General features: G+C 40.0%; 1 protein-coding gene across 2 annotated transcripts in view; it reads left to right on the top strand.

Annotated features, from left to right (window-relative positions):
* Positions 1-243: 243 nt before the first annotated feature.
* LOC101855963 overlaps positions 244-10853 on the top strand; it is a 54642-nt gene continuing 44032 nt past the window's right edge. Inside the window, exons 1-3 of one of the 2 annotated variants that reach the window (XM_005103551.3) lie at positions 244-454; positions 6133-6326; positions 10446-10653. In XM_005103551.3, the coding sequence (XP_005103608.1) occupies positions 379-454; positions 6133-6326; positions 10446-10653 (478 nt within the window). In that variant the 5' untranslated portion in view covers positions 244-378. The remainder of the gene's footprint in view (positions 455-6132; positions 6327-10445; positions 10654-10853) is intronic. The other variant, XM_005103552.3, reaches the window with a different exon arrangement.

Raw genomic sequence — 10853 nt, 5'->3', positions numbered from 1 at the left:
ACTGGCACTGAATGAGGAATAAGACAGATTGACAAGACTTACTTTGAGTCTTGTAGGCCAATATTGACGTTTTGACAAAACTTAAACAAAAACGAACAGTGAATTGTGGAGCTCTTTTTATGGAACTATTTTCATTTTATTGCCCCGAGCGTGACAACCGCGTAACACTCGTTTCAAAACTTCGCGCAAGGATACAAAGAGCGACACACAATCTATCTAGGTCACGCCAGGTAAATCGGCGCCGTTCCGCACAAACCCATGTATCACACACACCAGCACATAGGATAGAGGGGCACACGCAGGTATTTTGAACGGACTCGAAAGACGCCATTGCACTGAGGACATCGGCTGCGACAGTCCTCCCATCTAACTGTTTGTATGACATTTGGAGCAAAAATGTCGTGGGCTCCTGTGGTGACGACAGCAGTCCTTCTCTTTCTTTGTGTGGGAGAAGGTAAGATTGGACAGAAAGAATTCGAAGACATTTTCTCACCGTTTACAGTGTTTGTGTCATCAGTTATTATACGTTGATTTGTGGGTTCTTATGTCGTCAAGAGACTCTAGGAGAGGCCCTGTTGTCGGCTCGACTTGAGGTGGACTCGACAAATTCCTTTAATCGCGAGTTTTTATTTGCTTTTTTTCTGTACTGGTTTTGATGATGAACGTCTATGCCCGCAAGATCATTTTTATTTGAGTTAAAAAACTGTACAACTTAGGACTTAGGTACTAAACATGACTTCCAGTCATTCTTCTCTGTTCGCTTCCGGCTTTGTCACTCAGGAAAACCCGGAAGCATCTTCCCCCCCAACTAGGGCAGGGCCTATGCCGCTTGTGCATACATTTCCCTTTTTGTATACGGCTCGAACTTCTTGACTAAAGCAAAAGCTGTAAATAATGTAAAACCTATCTAGTGCTACACAATTCACAAATTGTATTGTATATTATATTTTATGTAGACTATAATTAGTTTATTATAGATTGTCCTTGTAAGAAACTACACTTCGAAAGCGGTAAGATTGAAGAATACCGGACCAGCGGACTGACTTTGCCTCGACGTCTCAACCTTAGGAATTCATAATTTTCCCGTTTTTAATATCTCTCAACGGAGAATGTCGGACCGGTAGATCTATTCATTAAAATTTTGTCAGGGGGGAGACCCCTCCTCCACCCCAACCACCCGCCCCACCTACCCCACTTTCTCGCGCAATAATGTACGAGTGGTCCGGTATTCTTCAATCTTCCGTTTGCGGTGCAGCAAATTGGGGGCCCTAACCTAACCTAAAGACACGGATAGAGATCCGTTTAAATGGGTTTTTTATTTCACTGCCTTTTTATTTATTATTTCAAGAAGAAGCAGTTTATTAGTAGATATCTAATCTAGCCTCTTTCACAAAAGCATTCAGTTTAATAAAAGTAAAACATTTTCCTTCCTTTCTAAACTTTCTTGTTCAACCCTCTGCCTGTAGACTGTAGTAATATAAGTACTGTATCAGACTTAAGTCTTGCTCTTCTTTTTTAAATGTGATTTATACGGGAAGTGGCTATCCTCACCCGGGGTGTGAATAAAAATACTATCGACCTCTCACCACGGTGAGACTTGCCAGCGTTGGCTATTCTCACCCGGTGTGAAACAAGACCTGTTTTTCCTAATTTCGTAATACTGTCTATCGGTGTGTATGAGCAAATTGATAAAAGCAAAGAACAAAATGACATTATAGCACAAAAGTAAGCTAATTTGATCGTCTACAAAGATGCTATGGCTATTTCACTTTTCGAATCAAGCCGAAATACACGGGTCGCCATTTTGTTTTGCCTGGAAGTTCTCGCAAGATCTACTCCTTCCCTCTCTCTCTGTCTCTTTCTGAATACTGTCTATCGGTGTGAACAATCAAATTGACGAAAACAAATGTTAAAAAAACAAAGTTAAAAAATGATGTTAAAAAACAAAAGTAAATTAATTTGGTTGTCTACAAAGATGCTAGGGCTATTTAACTTTTCAAATCGAGCCGAACTAAGCGTGTCGCCATTTTGTTTTGCCCTGAAGTTCTCGCGCTACTCCTCTCTCTCTCTTTCTCTCTCTCCACTGCCCACAGACAAAATTGCACGCTTTTAGGCCAACAGTAGTAATGGAACGTTTGTTCACGGCACAGAATTCTACAATTCTGTTATCACAGTGATAATTCTGTGGTTCAGGGTGAACGCTACACTCATGGTTGGCCTGACACAGCCTCTGGACCAGGCGTTCTTCGGGGCCATTATTAAGTCAGCGTAGCAAGAGGGGGTAAGGAAGTTTGTGATGGACACCACGGAATCCGTCACACGGAGGACGTTTGCCGGCATCCTGAATTGAAGGCCTGGACAACAGCTGCTCGGCTAAAAACAGCCCTGAGGGGATTCACCAAGTCAGGGCTGTTTCCCTACAACCCTGACGTTTTCCTCACAAGTGACTAGCTGAACCCAGCTGCACCTTCACAGGGTCCCCTGTCCCTACCCTCCACTTGTCATCCACCTTGTCTGCCTCTGCCCCATCCACCTCTTTTGCCTCTGAACCGTCCACGAAGTCACAAACTCGCCGTCATCGACTCTAGGAAATATTCTCCATGATCTTTAAGCTTGGGGAGGAGAAGGTGGACCTGTACCTCAAGAGCTATGACAATGGATACGACCTCAATATCGACCCCGACTACAACATTCCAGTCTGATGGACAAAACCTCTCTACATTGACAGAATATGCAATCATAACAAAGAAATGAAGCCCAATTTTTTTCATGACTGTGAGATCATTACAAATCAGTATTGTATTGCCTCAAACCCGATGATCTGTCATTATTTCAATAAAAACACTGAGAGTTGTCTCTGCCAGCATCACACCAGCCCTCACATCGAGCGAGTCGACTCAATACTGTAGTGTACTGAGGGCTTGTGGTAGTTTTGCGGAATGATTCATGCAAAATAATTCGAAGCCAATGACTTAATTCTAATAGAAAAAGAACGGTTCTTTGGTACCTTTTTTAAGCGGCATTTCGTGTTTAAAATTATCTTTGATAACTTAGACCTTTTTTTAAAGGTTTTCTATCCAAACCCCAAAGGCCTAAAATAATAACCACAGGAAACCACGCTCAAAGCTGTATAGTTCTCTGTGAATGAAAAGATCATTTTGCAAAGCATTCGAATGCATGGGTGTCAATTTTGAACCGGCCCACCTCACCTTTCGATCACGAGGGGCTTCCCTTTCCTTGGCGATTCTACTGCTCATACTCGGATTATAATATACAAACAACTTACTCTATTGTAAAGAAGGAAATCTGAACTTTTCCAAAGTGTTCAGCATTTGGTGCTTTAAAGCAAAAGAGCAAAGAAACAGAGATCTGAATTACCCCCATTTTACCAAAACCACGCTCGGAAGGCCGCGAGTCGGCTTTCGTGCTGTGTTTACGCTACCTAATTATACGTTTGCAATAGCACCATAAACACACAAGAGCACACACACACACACACAAACACACACACACGCACACACACATACAAACACACCAACACACTTACACCCACATGCACCTAGACCCCCTCCCCAGCCTCTTGGTAAGGAGTCCGCTTTGAGAGATCAAGAGGAAGGTTAATTAATCTTTTAAAAGCTCTAAAATACTATAAAAGCGAATCTTTAAAGTCAACCCAAGTGTAAAACTGAAAGACCAACAAACGATAGACGATAACAGCTGGCAGGGCACGCCCACACAGTCAGCTGTTTACGTAAACAAGCTTGAAGTGAGCTAGAAGCTACCGCTTTTACTCCGTTTTACCAATCAGAGTTGTCTACATTTCAGACCATTCATGCTCGAAAAGGGGCCAAAATCTAAAAATAGTTGCGAATGAAGAACATTTAAGCAAAGATACTCCAATGTGGAGTATATTTTTGGTTAAAGCAAAGGTAGCCAGGAGGTAATGGCGCTAAAAATAATCTCACAGCTATACCCCAGCAAGGTCCAAATTCCTTTATCTCGTCACCCAAGCTCTCAACAAACCACACATACGTCCAAAATAACTCAAAATGAAATGGTTATAGTCAATTAATTTTGTTTATTTTAATTTTATATGAAGCAGAAGACATCAAACTTTCAATATATCCAAAAAACAAAAATTTCATGAAAAGTCACTGTTTTGCCTTTCGAGCCTCGTAGCTGATAAAACAGTGCGTCTTACAATTGATATTGACCGAGGCAGACGGAATATGATATGAATCATGACACCCAGACTGGTTCATGAGTCGATATTCTGGTTCTAGGCCTTTTCTCAGGCTCAAAACAAGATTCATTTTTATATAGTTTATATATAGGCCGGCCTGCAGGCGAATATGATGAAGGGAAAATATAAATAAGTCGCACTAGTCAACAGTGCGCCACCACCTTCTGTATGTAATCAAGATTGTAAATATTTGGTAACTCTTACTTGAAATTATCTTTCAAACCCTCAAACTGGTATAAAATAACCTTGCTTTGATAAATTGATGGTTTTTATTTCAACATTCTAGGGTCCAACAGTATAATAATAGTGAGTGTCTTTTGAAAATAGGCTTCTGTCGCGATCACATGGAAAGTTCCTCCTTTTTTAAAATTCTGAGTTGAGACCCATGTAAATGGAATGAGCTTGTACTTGTATGTGGCCTATACCCTGCCAGGGGTGAAAGGCACTGATGATGATATTAGGAAAAGGAGATGGAATTAAAGAATTAAAATAAAGAAATTGCCGAAGTGGACAGATGGCTTTTCCGGAAAATATGTGCTTTGGATGTAGGCTTACTGGTATTTTTTTTCTATGGTGCAATATGTGTCATGGCGTGGTGGAATCAGGACCTCGTCAATTTTGGGGCATGTGGAATTATTGATATCTTCTTAAAGCTTGTTAAGTTGTCTTGCTATCGGTGGAATAAAGTACTCATCTTTCTTGAACTGAAATTGAGATATTAGCAATCGAAGGAGGTGGGATCGCCTGGTTTCAGGGGTAAAATAAGCGAGAAAATTTCCACCAAATTTTGGCAACTTCCATAAGCTGAGAGTCCTTGGAAACTGACAATTTACATTTTTTGTTCCTTTCATCAATGTTTTTTCAGTAAAATCCAGGCAAAAATGTGTTAATAGGAGGACCTAAAAGGCGCTGAGACAAAAAAAGAAAATGAAAAAAAAATTTTAAATGGCGGTTTCTTTGATTTCAATATTTTGACGAGAGTCTGATTTCTCCACGATGCCTCACATATAGTTCTGATCTTTGATATTTTTTATTTAGTTGCCTCCTTGAGACCTTGTTTTTTTTTTATTATCATTACATAGTCTTTGGGAGTGTGTTCTTAGCACTGCTATTTCAGTTTTTTTTAAAAAGAATTGTGTCTACTATTCTCAACAGGTTAGTCTGAGGTTAGAAATACTAGTAGATCTATAGCTGTTCTTCTTTTCCTTCAAGTAAGTAACTCTTTAAAAAAAAATAAAGAATAAAAAAATAATTTATGTATATATATACAAATACTTTTTCAATTAAGAAACAATCAGTTCTATTTGAATGGAAATTTATAAATAACATTGCAACCTTGCAACTAAGACAAAAAATGTCATTGGTTTTTATCATTTTGGAAAATGCTGCACAGTGCTCTTTGCTTTTCAATTTTCTGCATCTTGAAGTGGTTGTCTTTCACAAGGCTCAGATATGAACACCAAACCCAGAGGATACTGAAATTAAATTTTAATGGTGTTTGCTAAATATGTACATTTTTGCAAGAAGAAATCATATATGTTATCTGTATATGTCATCTGTGACATGTTGGGCAGTACCAATAGTTGAGTTGAAAACTTGATTAACTGTCCTCTTCAGATGCAGTATCTGATAATCTTTTCAACTTGAATGTTAGAAAAAAGCATCTTCTTTTCACTATAGATGCATATTTAAAATCGGAAAATCTTAAGAACTGCTTGTTAAAAAATGGTTGTGGTGGCAATTAGTATATTTCTAAGCTGTCCTTTCAAGAACAGCTCATGCATATATATAAGAAACTTGTCTTTTTCTTTCTTTTTTTTTTTTACTTCTTAAAAAATATCTGAGTTGAATTTTTTGAATTTTGATAATTTCTTTCTTCTTCTGACTAGGTCTGGGTGCAATAATAGACAAAGAAGACTTTGAGGTTGGAACACCTTTGACCATCACCTGCTCTAAGAATGCTGCACCCCAAATACCGGACATCGGAAACACTATATCCAAGATAACCTTAAGCAGGACGACTGAGAATACAGAGGAGCTGTTGGCCACGTATCATCCTGCTAACTCTTTCGAGAAATATGAGGTGAAGTCATAATTATGGGGTTGCATGTTTTTTTCTATGTTTTTTTTTTAATGTAGGTGTTTCTGCACCCCCCCATAGACACAATTTTTTTTTAGATCATTCAGGAGGCAGGCTTCTGACTCAGCTGTCAGGGCCAACACAGCATGTGCTCAGTTACTATAAATAAGCTTAAATAACTTAAGTGCACAGTATGCATTAGAGCTATACCCATTTCACTATTCGACATTCTTGATTTTTGCGCTATTCACAGCCTTTCGAAGCATGTCGGAGCCATTCGAATGCTGTGTGATTTTTTTCAATAATGGATTTTTTCTAATTTTTCTCCACCAGTAGTAAAATTAAAGCATAATAAAATATCTAAATTCACTGAGGCAAATTCAACATTACGAGAGATAAGAAGAGCCGGGAGGAGTTATAAAACATGCCTCTAAAAGGCACTTGTGATACCATTATATTAGTATCTTAACAGACCATTGTTTCGAAGAGCAGCCAGAGATTTTGCGTACATTGCATACTGAGCTCCCCTTGACTTTCGAAGCACAAGGGGATATGGGTACCCACCACCGCTTCGAAGCGCAGCGAATGGTTTTTTTGTATGGTCATACTTCGCTCCCCTTAGACAATGTGATTCAGATTCGGTGTGTCGTGCGTGATTAGAGCCAGTCGTGTTTTTTTTATCCAAAAAAAAAAAAGAATCAGCCAGCCACCATAGCCTACTCGTGGGGAGATCATCCAAAAGGTTTATACAGTTTGTTGGTAGGCCTAAGTGCTTGGGGGGGGGGGGGGGAGGGGGGGTTGCTGGCAGAGACACATGGAATGAGAGATTAAGAGTACATATTATAAACCGTGCTGGCTAGGCTAAAAATACACGTTACACATCTTCCTGTTTCACTCACATTGCCCTTTGTCTCAATCCCTTTTCCGTTGTCTGTGACCTCTCTTACTTCATGGCTGTATTGTAGATTGTTGGAGTACATTCTGTTCTCTTGCTAATGTCCATTTCAAACCGGTTCTTTGATTGCTGCACTGTAATTTTAGAGATTGTGTTGTCCTTCAGTCTTCGGACAGCAAATTTGCATTCCTTTTCTTTTTTATTTGTTCAAAATTATATGCATAATTTGTAGTATTATTATTAGGCCTATTATTCTGCTAACAGAATTCTCTTGAACCGTTTAACCTTTATTTGCTTGGAGTCTTTGCTTATATGTATATCTGTGCAGTAAAATTTAGTGTGATTTGATCTAATTGCACCATGACAAGCAAAAGCACGGGAAGTATTGTTTGGCTGTTATTTGAGAGGATTAACGAAATAAAGCTACCAATTAAAAAAAATCCACCAAAAGACACTACATGTACAACCGAACAAAGAGCAGTGTTGTGCGACACAGCGACAGTGTGCGTGCATATTAGATCTATTGCTCGCCGCTCTTTCGGTGGAAAGTTTTCCTCTTGTCCAAGTCCCTCCATCCCCCACCCCACCCTTTTTTTCCCCCAGCAGACACTAGACACGAGTGATCGCCTGTTTTTATCGTCCCCCCCTCTTCCTTCCCCCTCTGTAACAGTCGCCTTTTTGTTATTTAAAAAACAAACAAACAAACCAATGTTTCATAACCTCACGCGATGGGCAAGCCATGGGTGCTATACGTAAAGAGGCAGACGCACACTGAGCTGAGAATCACTGGATGAATAGTGCTGTGACTGTGAATAGTGAATATTCAATAAAGAATGCCTCTGATAGTGATAGACTCATCGTATTAGGCCTCACCTTTGGCCTTCATGTACTTGTATAAGAAGAAAAAACTATTTGCACACGGTATTCGAATACCACAAATAGTGACGTCGCGCTTCGAAGCTTTGATGATTTTTAAAAACTCAAAATCGCACAGCACTAATATGCATGCACTGTCTTGAACACAGCAACAGGTGCATAACGAAGAGCGTTACCACCCCTATGTAAGGAAACAAGAAGATTACGAGACTACCTGTCCTACTTAAAGAAACAAGATTATAAGACTACCATCCCTACATAAAGAAACAAGATTACAAGACTACCACCCCTACGTGAAGAAACAAGATTACAAGACTACCGTCCCTACATAAAGAAACAAGATTACAAGACTACCATCCCTACATAAAGAAACAAGATTACAAGACTACCACCCCTACGTGAAGAAACAAGATTACAAGACTACCATCCCTACATAAAGAAACAAGATTACAAGACTACCATCCCTACATAAAGAAACAAGATTACAAGACTACCATCCCTACATAAAGAAACAAGATTACAAGACTACCATCCCTACATAAAGAAACAAGATTACAAGACTACCATCCCTACATAAAGAAACAAGATTACAAGACTACCACCCCTACATAAAGGAACAAGATTACAAGATTACCATCCCTACATAAAGAAACAAGATTACAAGACTACCATCCCTACGTGAAGAAACAAGACTACAAGATAGAGTTGGGGTGAGCGGAAGGATGGGTTCGTTATTCGCAGACTCAGTCTGAGCGAGCGGGTAACGGACGACCGTGCGAGCGGAATGCGAGCCTCAAAACAGTTTGTTTCTTTGGCATGCTCCACAATTTTTTTCACTGAGTAGGCGGGCTAACGGACTAACTCTAGCAGACGAGATACTCGACGCGAGGTGAAGCCCATCGTCTATTGTTTCTTATTGAGGCCTAATGTTTCAAGCAACTAGCGGTGCCACAGGGAGTGAGAGATGCTGGTGACGTAGTACTATGTGTGTAACCTTTCACCGTGTGTGTTGGTCATACTGTGTACGCTCCAATTTATCGCGAAGGCGAAGTTTAAAGAATTCTCAAAGGCCTTTTTTTGGGTGGGTGGGTAGAGAAATTTCCGTCAACAACGCCTAGCTAGAATGTGGGGCAGGAGGGCGAATTTTTTTTTTAGGGGAGGGGGGGACTGTAAGTTGTATGCAATGATGAAGGAGTCGTTCCCTGTCCGTCCGTCCGCCCGATCGAATGTATGGAGTCTCTCTGTCCGCTCGCTAAACGAACTGTTGTCTCAGTCTGATGTGCAGCGAGTAGCGAACGAGTCTTCACATGCGGATGACCAGCGAGTAGTTTGTTACCCATGGACGCTGCTTTGGCGAGCCCGACCCAACTTTACTACAAGACTACCATCCCTACATAAGAAAACAAGATTACAAGACTACCATCCCTACATAAGGAAACAAGATTACAAGACTACCATCCCTACATAAGGAAACAAGATTACAAGACTACCATCCCTACATAAGGAAACAAGATTACAAGACTACCATCCCTACATAAGGAAACAAGATTACAAGACTACTATCCCTACATAAGGAAACAAGATTACAAGACTACCATCCCTACACAAGGAAACAAGATTACAAGACTACCATCCCTAACTGTATGGTCATCTGTTCGAACCCCTTCAGGGGCTCCATGTTGTGTCCTTGGGAAAGCACTTAACACAAATTTTTCTCAATTCAACCTGGAAGAAATGGGTGCCAGGCTGACGAGAACCAAAAGATCTGGTTAGTTTATTAAATATTTAAGCACTCTACCTGCTGCTTTCACTGTATGCTTCCCAGGAAGTGGAGAATGTTTCTGAGTGTGCTAGGATCTGCTGGGAAAATAATAGTGGTGAAGCACATAGAGCATGCCATGTAGCATGTATGTGCTATATAAATACAATTCTTATATTATTATTATTATTATTATTATTACCGTTTCAAATGAAACCACTTTGACTTTCCCACAACTGCTTGGACATGCTCTGAGAAAAAACGAATATTGTATCGTCACTGTCGCAAGCAATCCTCTTCAGTCCAAATTTTCAAAATTTTCTTTGACTTTTACATCCTCCCAAAGATCTATCAAAGATGAACCGTTCCACATCACCAAAATGCAATTTAATGCTATGGTCAAGGCTTACAATTTTCTTGTTTTTCATGATTCCTGATATTTAGGACGACACAACAAAAGATATTTTTTTGTCTCTGGTGTAAAAAGTGCCCTAACGGACTTAAATGCCGTGCTTGTGACACAGATGATATCTCTGTAGCCTTTAGTGGACATCCCTGTTTGACACATGATCTTTTCATTCTTTCGTTTTAGGAAACAAGGCCGATCACTAATGGGGTTTACGAAATGACTGGTGGTCAAAATGGTAATATTATTGGCAACGCAAACAACATAATCTTGAGGATGACTATTGATCCTGCCCAGTGCTCTGATTCAGCAATGTACAAGTGTACTTTCTTTTATTACAACACGGACAGTAAAGAGTTGGAGGCGGCGTTCACCGACAATACTACTGCTATTGGTAAGTTTGTTAGGTTAGATTTGAAATTTGTTTCGGTTATGTATCAGGGCACGGTGGAATCAGGGGCGCTCGTCAATTTTTTGGGTACATGGAGTGATTGGTATCATCTTAAAGCTTGTTTGTTCGTCTTGCTTACGAGGAAAAAATACCCATTTATCTTGAAGAGAAGTTGAGGTATCTGCAGTTGAAAGAGGTTGGGG

This window comes from Aplysia californica, unplaced genomic scaffold (genome assembly GCF_000002075.1).
Source record: "Aplysia californica isolate F4 #8 unplaced genomic scaffold, AplCal3.0 scaffold00379, whole genome shotgun sequence".
Classification (NCBI taxonomy): domain Eukaryota; kingdom Metazoa; phylum Mollusca; class Gastropoda; order Aplysiida; family Aplysiidae; genus Aplysia; species Aplysia californica.
Note: the sequence above shows the minus strand (reverse complement) of the source record. Positions and strands in the feature narration are given on the sequence as shown.